Source organism: Phyllostomus discolor, chromosome 5, assembly GCF_004126475.2.
Source record: "Phyllostomus discolor isolate MPI-MPIP mPhyDis1 chromosome 5, mPhyDis1.pri.v3, whole genome shotgun sequence".
Classification (NCBI taxonomy): Eukaryota; Metazoa; Chordata; class Mammalia; order Chiroptera; family Phyllostomidae; genus Phyllostomus; species Phyllostomus discolor.
The window spans coordinates 50,149,356-50,169,166 of record NC_040907.2 but is presented as its reverse complement, the minus strand read 5'-3'; the positions used below and the strand labels follow the sequence as shown (position 1 = coordinate 50,169,166).

General features: G+C 44.9%; 1 protein-coding gene across 1 annotated transcript in view; it reads left to right on the top strand.

The window, feature by feature from the left end:
- Positions 1-4,082, top strand: part of WLS (Wnt ligand secretion mediator) — a 110,922-nt gene extending 106,840 nt beyond the window's left edge. Inside the window, exon 12 of the mRNA XM_036026270.1 lies at positions 3,717-4,082. Coding sequence (XP_035882163.1) covers positions 3,717-3,808 — 92 coding nt within the window. The 3' untranslated portion in view covers positions 3,809-4,082. The remainder of the gene's footprint in view (positions 1-3,716) is intronic.
- Positions 4,083-19,811: the final 15,729 nt, after the last annotated feature.

The window sequence follows — 19,811 nt, the reverse complement described above, 5'->3', positions numbered from 1 at the left end:
CAACCAGGAGAAGGGAGGCCAGGGCTAGGGAGAAGGAGAATCAGACAGAGACTAGGCACGCCCAGGCTTTAGCAAAGCTTATGGGGCAATCACAACCATATCCTACAGGCCCTGCACAGCCTGCTCCAGATGACACCAAGTGTCGTGTGTGCCAGGAGAAGGGCATTAAGCAAAGGAGTATCCTAATCATAAAAAGCCTCCTCCAGGGCCCTGTACAAGTGCAGGACTACATGCCATGGGGCAGCCCTCTGCCCCTGGGGCTGAAGGGCCCCCACCTTGCAGATACTAACTCAAGACTGAAGCTGCCCACCCCAGTCGGCCCTACCTCAAGAGGTCGCTGTGACTGGACTGGAGCCTATGGTGTGCACAGATATGGCAGGCAGGACAATAACCTTTTTATTAGACACAGGGGTCACCTACTCTGTCCTTATTTATTGCCTTCTCCAGAGCCTCTCCTCCCAATCCTGCGCTGTCCTGGGTGTGGCAGGAAAGCCCCCCACTAAGAACTTCCCTCCTCCTTTGGGTGGTCTCTGGGACAGATACTATTTTTTTCATTCCATTATGTCGTCCCTGAATGCCCAAGTCCCCTCCTCAGGAGGGGTCTTCTCCAATTGTTAGGGACCAAAATAGTTATAGGAGGGAATCCTGGCTTAAGACCACCTCTCCACATGTTAGTTACACAAACTGAAGACCATATAAACACTCGCACCTCTGCGTGGGAGAGATAAATTGACCCAGCAGTCTGGGACACCAGAGTTGCCGGTCAGGCTAAAAATGCCACACCAGTCTTCATTAGCCATAAGGCCCCTCACAGTTTCCCCACCAAGAGGCAGTACCTGCTGAGACCCGAGGCAAAGGCTGGGCTGCAGCCTATGATTTCTGAATTCCTTTCTCATGGGCTACTTAAACCCACGAGTTCCCTGGTAACCCTCCTATATTAGTGGTCTGGGAAAAGGATGACTCCTATAGATTAGTCCAAGATTTGAGAATCATTAATGAAGCGGTGGTTCTGCTGCACCCTGCTGTCCCCAACCCATGCACTGTCTTGGGGACAATTCCTGCGGATACCCTGTGGTTTACTGTATTAGACCTAAAGGATGCATTCTTTTGTATCCCGCTGGACATAAAGTCCCAATTTCTTTTTGCCTTTGAATGGACATTCCTTGAGGGGCAGTCCCAACAACTATCTTTGACTATCCTATCCCAGGGGGTCAGAGACAGCCCCATTTATTCGGTCAGGCTCTGGCTGAGGACTTAACTGTCTTACAGCTAGAGAACAGGGCATCACTTCAGTGTGTAGGTGATCTACTTGTTTGTTCCCCAAACCAGAAACTGTCTGTTTTACAGACTGCTCAGACATTAAATTTCTTGGCTATGTAAGGATATAAGGTTTCCAAGTCTAAGGCTCAGCTAGTCAAACAAGGGAGTACACTGTTTGGCTTGGTCCTTACTCCTAGGAAACATGGCCTTCCCGTAGACAGAACCCAGGCCATCACTCAGTTTCCTACACCCAGCACTTGGAAACAATTGAGGTCCTTTCTTGGCTTAACTGGGTATTGCAGAGTCTGCATACCTAATTATGGCTTCGTTGCACAGCTCCTTTGTGATAGCCTCAAGGGCTGGGAAGATCCTGTTCCTTTACAATGGGGACAGAATCAACAGAAGACTTTCAATCAGTTTAAGACATTGCTCACTCAGGCTGTGGCCCTTGGACGCCCTAACCCCTCCAAGCCTTTCCTACTGTATACACATGAAAAGGAGGGAATAGCTCTTGTGTTCCTCACCCAAAAATTAGGAAATACCCACCAACCCATGGCCTACACATCTAAAAGGCTAGCAGCCCGTGAGTGGCCTTCTTGTTTTTGAGCTGTTGGGGGCTTCACCCTTCTCTTAGAGGAGGCCTTCGAATGGACTCTCGGGTTCCAATCCGGGCACACACGAGTCATCGAGTCCCAGAACTCCTGCAGACTCAGAGCCACTGCTGGCTCTCTGACAATATACTCGTAAAATACCAGGCTTTACTTTTAGAAAATCCTAACATTACTATCTCTTCTTGAATCCTGCCACTCTCTTTCCCAATTCAGCGGAGGACTTACCATTCCACTCCTGCTCTGAAATTGTATGCATGTCTTCTAACCCTCACCCCGATCTCTCCAATAGGCCTCTAGACAACCCAGATATTATCTGGTTCACAGATGGCAGCAGTTTTGTTCTAGAGGGAAAAGGAAAGGCAGGGTACACAGCAGTTTCTCTCACCGGACGACAGAGGCACCAGCACTACCTGCCAATTCCTCGGCTCAGTTAGCAGAACTAATAGCTCTTACCCGAGCACTTCCACCAGCAGAAGGAAAAAGGGCAAACATTTTCATATTCTAAATATGCTTTCTTAGTCCTACATGCTCACACAGCAGGCTGGAAGGATGGGGTTTTCCTTACCACTAAGGACCACCCTACCAAATACAGGCCTCAAATCCCAGATCTTCTCGAGGCTCTTCAAAGACCTTAGCAAATATCAGCCATTCATTGTAGGGGACATCAAAAGGGGGATTCTGAGGTAGTCAAGGGCAATCGCTTGGCAGACACCACTGCCAGACAAGCCGCCCTTCAGGAGGTATGAGTTCCCGGAAGCCAAGGTGCTGTAGGGGCTCTCATCCCCGAGGCATCCCCACCCGCTCCATCCTATACTGAAGAAGAACAGTCCTGGGTGACACAGAAAGGTTTCAACTTCTCCCTTCAGGATGGCTTAGCTGAGGAACTATTTTAATTCTACCCCAAAATATACAATGGTAAATCATTAAGTCCTTCCACAAATCAACTCACTTGGGAAGGGAATCCCTGGCCACCCTCACTGACAGTGCATTTCAATGAAAGGGGCTATCCAAAGCTGTCAATCTGGTAGTATCTTCCTTTCCAACCTTCCTTCTTAATAACCCCCAGGGAGCATTTATGCCAATGGCATAATCCCCAGGGAGCAGCCTGCCCAACATAACAGATCCTGTCCAGGGGAGGACTGGCAAATAGATTTTACCCAGATGTCCCCTAACAAGGACACAAATACATACTAATCTTTGTAGACACCTTATGGGTTGGATAGAGGCCTTTCCAACCTGAACAGAGAGGGCTCAAGAAGCAGCTAAGAAGCTTCTGCATGAAATTATTCCTGGGTTTGGGTTACCCAGCTCACTTCAAAGTGACAACAGGGCAGCCTTACTGCCTCCGCAGCGCAAACAACCTCCAAGGCCCTGGGAGTAGACTACAAACTGCACTGTGCCTGGTGGCCTCAGTCGTCGAGGCAGGTAGAGAGGGCCGATCAATTTCTAAAAACTGCTGTAAGAAAAATCACACCAGAAACCTCTCAGCTGGGAGGAAGCCTTGCCAGTTGCTTTACTCTGGACCAGGGTGGCTCCCAAGGCCCACGCGACTTTCGGCCCCTTCGAGGCACTGTATGACTGACCTTTTCTATATTCAGAGCTCTTACTGACACAGTAAGACACAGAGGCTTCCTCCCTAGAAACCTGTGCACAGACGGTGGCTCAGTTTCAGGCCACCCTCCGGGAATCGGGCCTACAGCCAAAAACCTAGCCAGGATTCGATTGCCCCATTGTATCCCCCGAGAACCCAGGTTTTACTGAAAGTTTGGAAGGATGGTTCCCTAGGTTCTCAACTGTGACCCTTGTGGAAAGGACCCCTCCCTGTTCTTTTGTCTTCTCCAACAGCCATCAAAGTTCCTGGCATTTTCAGTTGGATATATCGCTCTGAAGTCAAACCACACAAGGAACCAATTAAACCCTCAGGACTTCCAGAATAGGAGGATGATACCACATACTCCTCTGAGCCGGTGGAGGACCCCAAGTTCCTTTTCCAAAGGACATTCTTGAGTCTGATAAGTAGCTTCCTATTTTACTCCTTTACCCCCTTTGCTGATGCTAAATTTCCACCTAAAACTGCCTATGAGCTAGTCAGTCACATGACCCAATCTTTAAAATTAAATTCTTCCTGTTGGCTTTGTCTTTCTACCCGTAGCTGGAGCTGTGTTCAGCCCTTGGTGCCAGAAGAGTGGGGAAACGTCTCCATTACCCTAGGCAAAAAGACTGTACATTCCAGCCCACAGGGCATCATAGCTACTCAAAACCTTGCTAAACTATTACCCAAGATTTTCTCCACTAGCAGTCAATGCTCCCCTAGAGAGCCTCTGTATTCTTACATACTGTATTTTGCTGTGTATAATGCGCACCTTTTTTTGCCCAAATTTTTAAGGGAAAAATAGGTGTGCACATTATAGCTGGGTGGTACGGTACATAAAATTCCTTGTACCTTGTATCTGTTCTTGTGTTTTGTAATTATTTGCTACATAAAATTTCTTATACCATAATATGTTCAAAAATAAATGCTAGAATTCCTTTATAATCCAATAAAACAAGTATCTAAATATAAATCATTAAATAATTGAATTAAAAAACTAAAACAAAAGATTTTTTTCCCTGAAAGTTTGGTCCAAAAATGCAGGCACGCATTATACACAGCAAAATGCAGTAACAAACCATCTTCAGTCAGCTATCCCTTCTGCATTGTCAGCTATGCTCCAGGAGGCACTCCTGTGGGAAGGCTTGCTGATAGCCAATGCTGACAAAATTTTCTAATCCCAGGTCGCCCTCTCACAAACAGCACTTGTGGAATTCTCCTCACTATAATACCCTATATCTCTGGAGGAATTCCTAATCTGAGAGACAAAACAAATTTCATGCATACCTGCTTTCCAAAGCCAGCTGTTCCTAGCCCACCTTTAGACAAAAACTTAGCAAAAATAGCTTACTGCCAAGGCAAGCTGTCCTATCAAGTTAATGAATTCCTCCCACAAGAAAGAGAGGACTATGTCATTCTGGTCCTCGGCTCTTGAGTCACCGTACATTGCGGACTGAAGAGGGGCTCTGTCTTTACTGAATTTATAAATAGCACAAGTTTCCACAATCCCATAATAGACCCCCTGGTTTCAGCCTCACTGGCAGCACAAGGATTACAATGGTCGGGTACTAAATGCCCAAGAACCAAACAACTAGTCAATGGCAGCTGTGTCTCTGTAGAAACCCATTGGATTAAACTGGCAGATATTGCTTTGCTGGCAGAAATACCCGCTTTGACAGGAGTCCATTGGATCTGTGGGTCCTAGGCATACTGGACCTTCCTCCACAGTGGAGGGGAATCTGCCCCTTCGGGTATATTCTTTCTGGTGTTTCCATAGATTGGGAAAACACCTCCCTCCATTCCTTTCAGGAGAACAGGGACATCTTTTCAGAAGGGCTGGTCCTGTTATTTCTCTAACATCAATTATTGGGATCTTCTCCGCCACCGGAGCAGTGGCAGGGGGTGCTTCATTAGGAATCCACCACCGTCTATCACAGGAAATGGCTGAATCATTAACTAAAATAGGGAAGACGTTTGCAGCACTCCAAGAACACCTGGACTCATCAGCTGGAGTTGCCCTCCAAAATCGAAGGGCATCAGACCTCCTCACAGCCCCATTGGGAGGAACATGTTCATACCTTAAGGAAGAGTGTTGCTTCTAAGTTAACAAATCAGGACAAATCCAACAAAGCATCCGACGCATCCTTGAATCCACATCTAGGATCAAAACTTCAATGCCCTTTTGGGACTCCTTCATGGCTTATGTCTTTACTTCTTCCCTTTGCAACACTATTATTAATCATACTAGGGATATTACTATTTGGACCCATGTTAATCAACTTACTAACTAAATTTATCTCTTCTAGAATAGAGGCTATAAAGCTACAAATGATTGTCATGAACAACTACTAACCTCTGGGGCTGGAGGCTTTAGACTTCTATTACGGGCCAATGGAAAGACACCTCCCTCCACCTCCTCTGACTGATAGTTAGCAAGCAGATGGAACTCAAAGAATGCTCAATGTCCTTGTTATAACAGGAAGCAGCCAGAGCGGTCATCACCCCAAAACCTCCAAAGATTTGGGTTTCTAATGCTTGAGTGGGGGAATGTTAGGTAGGATAGATAGCAAACCAAGGCAGGGAGGAGGAGGGAGACATGTCTCACCCCCTAACTCAGCAGTCCTGAGCCTGGTCCGGTAATGTTGCCAGGTGTTCCAACATTGCAGGAAACACCATGCTAACAGAGGAGGAGGGCAGTCCTTGAAATTCTATGTATCATTTCCAGTATCTGGGAAAGAAAGCCTCTGAAACTGTGCTTTCATCCCAAGGTCTGAAAGGCTGGAAAGGGCCCACATATTACCTGTCAAGCAACATGTAATTTCTTCACCCCATCCAGCCAACTATATAAATCCTCAGAAGAGAGGACCTGATGCTCTGCCACCCCTGCTCTTACTTTTCTCCCACTCTTCAGCAAAGCCCATTCTCTTCCATGAGATCATATCACCAATAAATCCTGCATGCACAGTAATAGACTTGTTGATCTGTAATTTTTTACTGCATCGGCAAGAAGAACTGAGTTTCTCCCATAACATTTCCTTACCTAAAAACTGGCATTCATAAACTTTAACTGCATGGTGGGGCAGCAGTGCCAATTAAATCAGTTAACATATATGGAAATGAATGTTAAATGTTGAGGCAATATGAATGTTTTCTTCCGGGAATCAAAAACGATTTCAGGAGTGTCTTGGTTTTTAGACACAGATGCCTGGAGGTCTGGGTTATGGTCTGTTTAACTCACCCACTCAGCACTCACCATCCACTTCCCCCTGATTTTGGCTAAAGCACAGTAAGCAGGGGGAGAAGGAAATTCTTCAGCTTTGCCTGTTCTCTCAGGCCTTTTACGATCCTGGTGAATGCCTGATGGTGTATGAACTAACCCACTCAACACTCACTTCTTATCAACCACTATCATGCCAGGGGTTACAGGTAGCTTGTGACCCACAGTCTGGAAGGAGAGATGAACTTAATACACGGCAAGTGATCTCTTGTCCCAGAGGGTGGAAGGAGAGGTTCTCCTGAGGAAATGGGGAAAAGGCCTGACATAGACCTTAAAAAGGAGTAAGAGTTCACCAGGGCCAAAGGGCAAAGGGAACAGAAGTACAGAGATCACAGAGGAAGTGAAGAATGGAGATGTTTAGGTAAGTCTGCTCATCAGGACTGACTGGCACACAGGAATGGAAACAGCAAGAAATAAGTCCCTTGCTGTTGGAGTCTGCTCTGCGTGGTCTCAGGAAGCTGTAACCCCCTGTGGCTAAGGCTGAGTGAGAGACCTCCAGACCAGGAGCCACTGAGGAGACAAAACTTATTTCCCTGGCATGAACGCTGCCTGTTCTGTGCCTGGCCTCCAATGTTTGATTAGTTAGCCAATGATGGGTAAGATTTCCCATGGGGGGAATCATCTAAGACAGGCATGATCACATGGAGGCCTCAGGGAAGAGACTCAGGACTGTGGAAATGAAGGGGTGATCAACATCAACCCCTGCCCCCTTGGTTTTGTTAAAGCCTGAGTCCTTGTTCTTAGTTGTGAGAAATCCAAGTCTCCTGGCTGCCTTTGTCTCCTCTGCCTGACTCAGGCCTGTGGAAATAACAGGGGCTGTGCAGTCCAGACCAGAGTCTGTGGACCCCCAGGGTAATCAGACCTGGGACATAGAATATGCAAGATCCTGTGAGATCTGCTTGCTGGAGGATGCTACGGAATTAAAATATGAAGGCTTGGGCAGGAAATGAGACTAGCCTTTCAGATCCTGTAGTCTTTTTAAGTGATAAGACACAAACTCTCAGCCCAGAATCCCAGCGGGAGTTCTGTCAGTCCCTTTAAAAACTACCTATTCCTTTTGATCTTCCCTGCCAGATTGTAATCCACAAACTGTGTCTGTATTCTTAATAAAGCCTACTCAGGCGGGGCTTTGGGCATTCTCCACTAGAGAGGGTGGTCATGGCGCTCTCCACTAGAGAGGGTGGCCGTTTTGTCCCTATTTCCCCACAGGACTCGGTTGTCTCTGTGTATGTTTTTCTCATGTTTCGACAAGCATCTGCAACTGAGATGGATACTGCTGGCCAGTATTCTCCACACCTTGCACCTACGAGCCAGAATGAGAAGAGTACTTATGTGACCTCAAGAGCCATAAGACTTAGGCTTAGGGTTTAGACAGAGAAATTGTACGATCTGAATTACCACTGCAGCATGTGGGGGCTGGACAAGTGAACTAGGGCAATAACTGAGGACTTAAAGAGGAGGGGAATCACTGTGGAGAAAAAAACGGGCAAGGTTTGAGAATTCTGAACGTGGGCCTCAGGAAAAGCAAGGGCAGAATCAAGTTTCAAGCCTTGCTAGGTAAGGAAAGGGTAGGGCCCCTTGCAGATTTGGAGAGATTCCTGGAGAGATGTAGGTGGTTCTGTTACTTAAAGGTCTACAAGCAGTCAAAACCAACTCAAGCATGCTTAGCTAAAACAGGGAATTTACTAGAATTTTTCTGGAGTTTCTCATGAATCCATGGAACAGTTGAATTAACCAGAAAGACTGGGAACTGGGACAATTCTAAGGGACCCCAGCACCAGGATTCAAAATGGACCTTTCCCCTGCACAGTACCATTTATAGCTAGCCCAAGTCTGTCTCTCTCACTTCAAGGCTAGGAGAAATCTCTGAGAGTGACTCAGTCTCAGGCAGGTACCTGTCCTCGTGCCTGCCAATCAACTGTGATAAAGAAGTCAAGTGGCTTTCAGTAGCTTATCCTGTGGGCTGGGGTCAGTTTCCAAAGAATGGAGAATCCATTTAGACCTGGGAAAACAATCAGAAAAGATCTACCACAATGAGCAAGATGATAGGTTTGGATTTGCCTGGGCTGGGTTTTAAAAGCCATCTTCTGACTGAATTGACAAGCTAACAATTAGAAATGAGAGGTTGAGCAGACCACGCAGAGCAGGAGGTTTGGCGGCCATTATCATTGAGAATGAGAAGGACAGCTGGGCAGAGCATCAGAACATCAGGGAAGATAACCGGGAGCTGTGAACCAGGCACAGCTGCGTTCCATAAGTGACGAGAAGAAAATGAGAGAGATTACTCAGAAAAATGTGTTAAAGAAGCCAAAGAAAGACCAGATTCATGGGGGAAATGTTAGGTATCCTAAGAGATTCAGCAGTGTTTAAGGGTTGAATATAAAGCCTGTTGGATTTGGTGGTTCGAATGTGACCTTCTCAAGTGGCAAGGGCAGAATTTAGAGGCGGCACAGTCAATGGGTAGTCAATGGGAGGAAGGGTTGTGGTTCTAGGAGGAACCAGAGTAGAGGGAAAGCTTGTGTTTTTAAGTTTGGGGAGAGAACTGGACTGAGTTTATAAACCTGAGGGGTGAGAGCCAGCCAAGAGGTCAAACCGATGATGAGTTAACATAAGCCCCAAGGAAGATGCCCCAAGGAAAAGATTAGGGATTTGGGACCAAGGACATGAGTTGATGTGTTCACTTTAAAAGAGCTTTGGGACACTTCTTTCATCCTGAGATGAGAGACAAATAACAGATAGCTGTTGGAGGAGAAATTTGAGGTCAAAGGAGAGAGGTTGCAGCCTGTTCCTCTGAGTGTTCAGTCTTCTCCATGAACAGGAGAAGAGGGTGGGAGTTCTGTTGAAGCTCTCAGTTTCAAGAATGAAGGTTGAACACAACCATTTTCAATTGGTGGAAAATTAAAGAAACTCTTCACAAGGTGAGAAAAAGCTTTTGTTAAGGACCACCAAGCTAGACACACACACAAAATTATTATTATTATTATTTGCCACGTATACCAGTTTTGAAAATTGTCCTAAAAATTTTCAGGTTGCTTTGAAGAATATTATAGAAAAGACATAAAATATCCCAAGTATCTACTTTTAAAAAAATAGAAAACTCAGCAATATATTCAACAACAAATAAAATACAATTGCTATTTCAAAGAAAAAACAAAAATTAGATTTCTATTGGTCAACATTCAGTATTTTAGTGAATACTGAATGTAGAAGAAAATGTACATAATAATGAAACAAGTGGCTCTCCATATGACCTCTAGGTAATATGAACCACTTCTCAGAACAATCGTGATGCCTAAGCCTTCTCTCTAAGCTTCTCTCTAAGCCATCTCTCAGAGCTGGTGGAGGCCTTGGAAGTCACACCCCTGGCATCTTGGAAGATACTTTTGAGAAAGTTTAAAGAAATTCAGAGGAGAGATGGGCTTGTGTATCATCTTAATCTTCGTGTTTCTAGAAACTGTTTTATCAACTCTTCCACTAACTGGCCACACTGGAGAATCTCAATGAACTACAATTTTCATGTTATCTTTTACAATCTTGCGGCATACACATATCTTGTGGCTCCATTGCCCCAGTGAGTTTTTCCTTGCTATTGTCAGGTAACTGTAGACTAAAAAGGAAACAGGAAGAGATAGCATCTCAACAATCACAAAGCCTGAGGGATCATCCCTGTACCTTGAAGAAAAACCACACAGCTCTTGAACAAGGGCCCAGCTTTCTGTGGGAATTCAATTGGGGAGGGTTGGTAGGTGAGTGAGTGAACACAGGTCAGCTAATCCCAGTCTCTGTGTGACTGCTGTGAACACAAAATGTATTTGGGACCTCCTTTTTTTCCCTCCAATATTCTTTGGGACCTTCTCCTTCTCCTCCTCCTTCTTTTTTTTTTTTTTTTTTTTTTTTTGATTCAAGCAGGCTGTGCTTCTTTCTCTGACATTCATCATCAGAGTATGTTAGTGCCATTGATATGTCTTACCTTGCCAGTACAGTATGACTCTTTGTGACAGTAACTTTGTCCATGTATCTCCAGGTCCTTTCATCCTGTGGTGCTGCAGGAACCATTCTGATGCCTGCAAGCATGCTCTCACCCATCACATTTTGATATATGACTGATTTAATTGTATAGGGACAACTTGGTTTCTGAGACCACTTAACGCCTTTTCTCCTGACCTCAGAGGGGTCTTCCAGGCACTCCTTGAACCATGAAAGTATCTGGAGCCTCCTGACTCTCTGATGATACATTTAGCTTTGGTTGCTGAGAAGGTCCTTCAGTATTAAAATCAGACCTGCCTTGGTGACTTTGACCTTTTTGTTGTGGCTGAACTTCTTCCTGCAGATCCTGTCCCACTCAGGTCTACTCTTCTCTGGGCTCACAGCTCAGTTCCTCAACCCTTCTTCTAGGTGGTTTCCAGGTGGTTCTCTCATGACCGCTTGCCTGTCAGCTGCATTGTAGTCTCATTGCTCCAAAATATGATACTCAGACTGCAGGTTTGCTCTGGCTGCTACACATTAGTGTGAAAATAATACTTCTACTAGGGCTCCACATCCCAGGAAATGAAGCTATATTTTTAAAAATGTCCACATCTGCCCTGGCTGGCATAGCTCAGTGGATTGAGCACGGGCTGGGAACCAAAGTGTCCCAGGTTCGATTCCCAGCCAGGGTACATGCATGGGTTGCAGGCCATAACCCCCAGCAACCGCACATTGATCTTCCTTTCTCTCTCTCTCTCTCCCTTCCCTCTCTAAAAATAAATAAATAAAATCTAAAAAAAAAGTCCACATCTTTTATTTTTTTGCTTCTCGTGACCAAATATGTAACCACTCAAACACTTAGAGTTTTAAAATGACTATCATGAAAACCTTCTGTCATTTTCAGGAATATTTGTCATCTTAATCCTAGGACTTCACATGTATTCCTGTGGTATTTCACTCTTTTATCACACAATCCATAGGTAAAGCACTTCTTTAACATTTAAAATAAGCACAGTTTGAAATACAAGTAGAGGTAGTTAAAGTTTTTCAAATGCAAAATGGGCTGCTTTTAAGTACTTGAGAATTTACACGTATATATTCACGAGACCAGAAAATCTCCCATGGCCTGGACCCCCTGTGGCTACCTCTCTCCTTCATACACAAACGCATGCACGTGCACCTACATGCACACATGGCATTGCTGTTAAACTCCTTTTTCTGTGCATTTTTTTGTAATATGGAACTTCATAATTTATGTATTTTCCCATAATATCACCTCATAGTCACAGAGCAGGGACCCTACTTTATACAGTAAAGAATGAGACTCAGAGAGGTTCAGTGACCAAGTTAAAACAAAGAAAACTGCAGTCCTCAGACCTCACTCGTTTGAGTAGCATATTTGCAGCAGAAGAGTCAAGAGTTTTGTTTTGAGCTCCAACTCTCATTAGAGGAGAATGACCTTATTGGGAGATGTTTTTCCAGCCTAAAAAAAAAAAAAAACCCCAAAACACAAAACTCCTGTCCTCTCTCCACCTCCATTTATGGCCAATGTCTGCCCTCTTCTGGCCAAAGAGAGGATGACAGCTATCACTGAGCAAATCTTCAGACCAAAAATCAGACCTTGGAATTGGGGAAATGGGTAGTTGCTGCATGATAATTGCTGCTTTTTAGTGAGTTCTGCTCCCGGCTCTGCATATGTCTTTGCTCTGGGACCCTCAGGGCAGCTTCACTCCCACCCACTTGAGCTAGGTGAATTCTAAAGTGCTCACAAGCCTTCATTCTAAGCATGATAAAGACGGTTGTGTGTTAACGATGTCCTTGAGCCGCATAGGGTGCCTAATCAGACCCGGTGTGCTGGCTTTGCTGTTGAAGCAGCGTTGGTGTAACTATATGTAAGTTAGGATTGTTACAGAATGGACCTGTGGTCGGGGATAAGATGCTGTTACTGAATGGATCTTCCTCCCCTGGGGTCCCTCTGTACTAGGTGTGTCTTGCCCACTGCCCTTAGGAATTGTGGCTCTTATTGCCAGAGTTTGATAAAAAGGAAAAGAACTAGTTATTCAAAAGTTATACGGGTTTAGACTAATGACAGAATATCACCATTAAAATACCAAAGTCTCTTAAAACACCCACAAACACACACAGTCCTTCCTTCCCCACTTTGCCCAACCAGGCCATTCAGGGGTACCATATCTCAGGAAAAGCTATAAACCCCTAGCTTGGCTAGACTCCCGGTTCCTCCCAGTACTCCATCCTTAGCTGGGAGACCTCCCACAGTTCCCAGCACCATCAGCTGTGTCGCCACTGTCATCTCCAGTTCTTAATCCACAACCACGTGGCACCTTCTCCTGGCCCACCAGTGAGAATCTAACCCCTTTCCTTTCCGAATGGTCTCTCACTGTCCTCCCTTACAGTCTTGTGTTGTCCTTCTGCATTCTTTCAAACTGCTAAGAGCTCCGCATGGTTGCTACATCTTGTTTTCCAGCTTCCTAAGCCACATGGTCAAGGGATCCCTCAAAACTACATGGTTAGGAGAGAAGCGTGGCTGGCACACCTGGGTTTAAATCCTGGCAAGAGTCTTCCTTTGTAACTGAATTTCCAACTCATCCCACAGTTGGCTACACCTGCCAGCACTCCTGCAACTTTCAGTCTTTCTTGGCTGCCATGGTAAGTCTGGGCAGGCATGGCCCCATGGTGTGGAGCAAACCATCTCCATGCTCTCACACAGATGCTGTAACCAGGGAGAGCAGCCTCCCAGCTATATCACAGGTCAAAGTCACACCCATCTCCCTAGCTAGCCTGCTATTGATATGCAAGATAACAATTTTTGCATATCAGGTATGAAGCTGGCCAGCTGTTGATATGCAAAATAACTCTCAATGGTCCTGCTCCATTTGTCCCATCCCCCATGCTGGCCTTTCTTGGATGGTGGGGCTATCCCATTTTTCTGCATTCCCAGGACGCCCCCAGTTCTGGGCCCTGTTCCAAATCCTTCGTTAGGGGAGCCTCAATTGCACCCTGTTATAATACAGGATAGTATTATATGTAGAGATTTTCTGGAAAATATCTTCAGAAATTCTCTAGAAAACAGTATATGTAGCCTGTCCTTTTCATAATAAACATTATATCTAGCCCTGGCTGGTATGGCTCAGAGGATTGAGTCTATGCTCAATCCTTAGGCCTGTGAACCAAAGGGTTCAAAGGGTTTGATTCCCAGTCAGGGTAAATGCTGGGCTGCAGACCAGCTCCCCAGTAGGGGTCACACGAGGAGCAACCACACACTGATGTTTCTGTCCCTCCCTATCTCCCTCCCTTTCCCTCTCTAAAAATAAATAAATAAAAATGTTAAAAATAACACTATATCTAGAAAATCATTCAATGTTATTCTATCTCCAGCATGATTTGACTCACTTTACTTTTGTAGTCTCCAGTATGGATATATCATAATTTTTTCATTAACCCCTTATTGTTGGACCTTTAAATGATTTGCAAAGTTTGACTATTACATCATATGCTGAAATGACCATCTTGGATGTAAATGTTTTTGTAGATCTCTGATTGTTGCGTTAGGATCAGTTCCTAAGAGTAGAGTCACCAGGGCCAAAGTTCAATTATTTGATCTGTAAATGTACGTTGAGGATCCTATTGTGGACCAGGTACTGAGCTAAGCACCTGAGAGGGATCAATAAGCAAAGTCCCTGTTGTCAAGGTGTATGTTGATCTGGCAGGGGAAGGTGGGGATGGAAATAGGTAATAAATAAATACAGTGATAGCGATGAAGGCTATGGAAAAAAGCATTTACCATGGACACCTGTTAGCTCAAAGTGCCCTCCGGAAATGTACCACCAGCAGACTAGACCTGTGGCTTTGTATCCTCACTAACACTGTGAGTTTTAATTTGCCACTTCAATGGCCAAAAAAAAAAGAGTTAAATTTTGCACTTATTTCTTGACCAGTGACACTGAACAAGTTCCACATTCCTGTAAGCTTATATTTTTGAGTTGTCAGTTAATTATCTTCATCTGCTTTCCTCTGATATTCTGACTTAGGATATTTATCCTTTGTCTTACTTGCTTTTAATTTTGTTTTTAATGTTTCCTGGGACATAAGCTTTCTAATTTTTATGTAGTCAAATCTGTAATTCATTTTTTTTTAAGTTTCTATCTTTGCTGTAATACTTAGGGGAAACTTCCTAATCTAAGATAATAAAGTAAGTTACCCACATTTTTTCTAGGTTTTACATTTTTCTATTTTAGTTTTCTTTAATTCATCAATTCATAGGAGTTTTCAATTAAATGGAAATGTCAATTAAATACTTCTTTTCAAATAATAACCCCAGCATGAATTTTCGGGTAATAGTTGAGAAAGACTGGATCTTAAGCCACTTAAAGAGGCCATCGGTGTGTTCACACCTGAACTGAGACTGTGCAGGTGGGGTGGGGCCGATGCAGGGGCACCTCTCCAGACGACAGCTGTGCCAGAGGCTGCCAGAGAGAGGCAGAGCATTCTGGGCCCCACTACTCAGAAGTCACCCTAGGGCACCCAGAGAGCACACCTATGGTTTTGACAGTGTGGGCCTTGTCCATGTCGAGGAAATGTACCACCTGGACCTCCCGGGAAGCTGCCCTGAAAAGCAGTCTGCTCCTCTGTGCCAGAGCCTGGGACATGGCTTCTGGGGCCAGAAGCTGGCGGCTACATTGATTGGATCAATACAAGGGAACCACTTGAGCCTCTTCTGTGGATACAAGGGAAGCGAATGATGACCTGGTGAAATGGACAGAGCTCAAGGGCCTGGCCAGCACTTTAATTCTACAGCTAATTGCTGTGTGTCCTGAGCCAAGTTACCATGCCTCTCCAGGTCCAGTTTGATCAAATCAGATGTTCTTTCTATTATAACACTTTTAGCCTCATCAGTTGGTTGGGAAGAATACTGCAGAAGGATATATACTGCATAGTTTGGAATACAAGCTGCATTTGTACAGATAAAATCTGGGAGAGTGCGCAATATACTAGCTTGATCTAGAGGACTAAGAGTGTGTTTGTGAAAAAGAAACATATTGGAGAAAGAAAGGAAGAAGGAGGGAAAGAAGGAAGAGAGGAAGAAAGGAAGGGAGGAAGGAAATTGAAAATAAATGGGGTCTGTGAGAAAATATTGAATTAAGCTTTGTTGTTGTGAGTTACAATTTCTGCCAATCATTCTGACCGGCACAGAGGTGTGTGGGAGGGGTAAGGGCCACTCATGCAGGTGAGTTGGCAAACTTTCACCCCACTAGCTGGCTCCCAACAGTGCTGTTAGTCTTCGAAATTAACACTTGAAACCTCTCTTGCCCAAGACAGCAGCTTGCAGACCTGGTAGTCCCACATTTGCATGCAGATCAACCAGCAGGGAAATTTGGGGAAAGAGAGGGATCCCACAACCCAGGGTTCCAGTGTGGGAAAATAAAGCCTTGAAACCTCTGGATGTAAAAACTGTGGGGGTTATAGCAGTGGGAGACACTCCCAGTCTCACAGGAGAGTCCACTTGGAGGAACCCACAGGGTTCTAGAACATACACAAACCTACCCACCTTGGAATCAACACCAGAAGGACCCAATTCGATGGTGGGTAGCAAAGGAAGAGACTGAAAGTGGCACAACAGCCAAGCAAATGGCATTGTTTCCTCTCTGACACCTCCCCCACATACAGCTCCACAGCGTAGTGACATGGGTTGCCCCACCCGGGTGAATACCTAGGGCTCTGCCCCTTACAATGTAACAGGTTCACCAAGACAAAGAAATATGGCCCAAATGAAAGAACAGATCAAAAATCCAGAAAAAGAACTAAGTGACAAGGAGATAGGCCATCTGTCAAATGCAGAGTTCAAAACACTGGAAATCGAGATGCTCACAGAAATGACTGAGTACAGATGCAAAATAGAGGAAGAAGTGAAGGCAATATGAAGTGAAATAAAGATTCAGGGAACCATTTGTGAAGGAAAGGAAATGAAGACTCACATCAACAACTTGGACCAGAAGGAAGAAATAACATTCAATCGGAACAGAATGAAGAAACATGGATTCAAAAAAATGAGGAGAGGCTTAGAAACCCGTGGGACAACTTTAAACATCTGAAACATAGGGATGCCAGAAGGAGAAGGGAAAAAGTAAGAAATTGAAAACTTATTTGAAAAAATAATGAAGGAAAACTTCCCCAGACTAATGAAGGAAATAGCCATGCAAGTCCAGGAAGCTCAGGGAGTCCCAAAGAAGTTGGACCCAAGGAGGACCACACCAAAACACAGCCTAGCTAAATTAACCAAGATTAAAGATAAGGACAGAATCTTAAAAGCAGCAAGAGAAAAGGAGAGAGTTATCTACAAATGAGTCCCCATAAGACTATCAGTTGATTTCTCGAAAGAAAGTTTAGAGGCAAGAAGGGGCTGAAAATATTTCAAGTCATGAAAGGCAAGGACCTACATCCAAGATTACTCTATCCAGCAAAGCTCTCCTTTAGAATGGAAGGGCAGATAAAGTGCTTCCCAGACAAGATCAAGTTAAAGGAGTTCATCATCACCAAGCCCTTATTATTTGATATGTTAAAGGAATTTATCTAAGCAATAGAAGAATATCAAAACAATAAATAGTAAAATGACAACAAACTCACAACTATCAACAACTGAACCTAAAAAACAAAAACAAAAACAAACTAAGCAAACAACCAGAACAGGCACAGAATCAGGGAAATGGAGATCACATGGAGGTTATAAGTGGGGAGGAGGCAGGGGGGAGAATGGGGAAAAAGGCACAGGGAATAAGAAGCATATCTGGTAGGTATAAAATAGACAGGGGGAGACTAAGAATAGTACAGAAAATGGAAAAGCCAAATAACTTGCATGTACAACCCATGGACATGAACTAAGGTGGGGGAATGCTGGAAGGAGGGGTGGTACAAGGCAGAGGGGGATAAAGGGGAGAAAAAAATGGGACAACTGTAATAGCATAATCAATAAAATATACTTTTAAAAAAAGAAAGGAAAAGAAACCTCCCTTGCCCAGAATTAGTGTCAGTCACAGCTATTTGCTGCTCTCTGCTGGCCAAAACAAATAATGACTGCATTACACAGGACAGTTTTCTCTGATTGCAATAATATTTCTATAAATGAATATTATTACACATGAAAGAATATTATCAACACATATTTATAGAGCTCCTAGTGTCATGCACTGTTATAAAACAGACCAGGAACCAACACAGACAAAAAAGTCCTACCTTCGTGGTACTTAATTCAATAAAAACAACAATTATAGCATCAAACATTTGTACAATATATGTGCCAGGTAGTATTTTAATTGTTTGATATTTATCAACTCATTTAAATCCTGAAATCAGTTCTATAAGGTAGAGGTATGATTATTTTCCATTTCACAGATGAAGAAACCGGTGCACAGAGAGGGTGAACGCTTGCCCTGAGGCCACACAGCTGGGAAGTAACAGAGCCTGGTTTAACTCAGTCTGGCTCCAAAGCCTGTTTTTAATCACGCCATGCCCTGCCTTTACTGGCACGTTCCAGGACATACGCTTTCTTTCCTGTCCCGAATATTGCACAGACAGCAGTGCTCTTAGGTGGGGAGGCAAACACTGAGTGTTCCTTTGGCTCAGCCACTCTTCTGTCTCAGCCACTGTGTGGTCATGAGCCTGTCCCTTACCCTGGTCATGTGGGAAGATCAACACACTCATGGGCGTGCTCCTAGCAGGAACCTACCAGATATTGTCCCAGGCCTCCTGGAAGCCACAAGAGGGGCTGAATCTTTGACCTGCCACTCCAGGCCCCTGTCTTGAGGTCCTTGTGATCCTGCTTCTCCAGATCAGCATTAAGGGCAGGAGGCAACCTGGAAGTTAGTGATGAAACTGAAAGTTGTTCCCTCCTTGGCCTAGATCTCTTGGGCAAAAAGATAACAGACAGCAAGAGAGCTTCAGGTCAGCTCCCAGGAGAGCGGACATTACTGCCGGGAAGGTGCAGACCTGCCAGGCTGCACTAAGACACCAGCACCACTGCCAGAAGGGTAAGGGAGGAGGGCAGGGGGACATGGAAGGAGTCCTTGAATGTTTAGAAGCCCTAGATTTCTGTTTGTTAATTTTTTTACTATCATGTGTCCAACCTCACACAAAACATTAATTTTGCAGGGAGAGAAAAACATATTTTTTAATTCCATTTAGAAATTTGCCGATGTTGTTAAAAGGCAAATTTTAAAAATATTGTATTATGCTTTACCCCAGAATCCCCTCTCCTCTCATCGCACTTGCTAGAACTTATATTAGCCACAACTTCACCCTACAAGAGAAAATGCTTCATCAACCATCACTTCCTCGCCACTGGTCGGAATGAATTAACTTGAGTACCGAGGTATGACTGTAACAACAACAATAATAGCTACTTTTTTACAAAGCACTGATTATGTCCCAGTGCCTCACAGCAGCCCCAGGATGTAGGTACTTGTTATTCATGCCCACTTCCAGATGGGCATTCTGAAGCTCAGAGAGATTAAGTCACTTGCCCTGGATCACACAGCTAACACTCAGGACTGTGCCTGGATGACTCCATTACCACCGCCCTATGCCATGTCCCAGTGTAAACCCAGTGACTTACCTCTTAGGTCACAGGGACCTCTAAGCGTCATCTCAAGAAGCAGAGACAGTTTATCCCTGGGTTTTGTCTGACCACACACAGAACAGGTCCTTTATCCTCACTGCTGAGGTTCTGTCGGTGTGATGTGGAGGCACCAGATCTGTGCACCCCTGAGAGGGGGTGTGAGGCCAGCTCTCACGTGATTCCAGTGTGCCCGCCTGGAGCAGCCATAAGCCCAAGGGAGTCCAGGAAACAACCTCTCGAGAGGCAGTCAGTGAGCTGAAACCAGGTACCAGGTGAGGAGCCTTCAGCAGTCCTATATGGGCGAGGGGATGGGGGGAGGTCCAGGGGAAGCGGCTTGCCAAAGACAAGCACCTGGGGGACAGAGCTTGGACTAGAGCCCAGGTCTTGCAAGTTCAAGGTTAGTTTTGCCTGGCAGCACCAACCATGCCCTGCCTTTCAGGACAGCCCAGCAGCAGCATCACCTGGGAGCATGAGAGA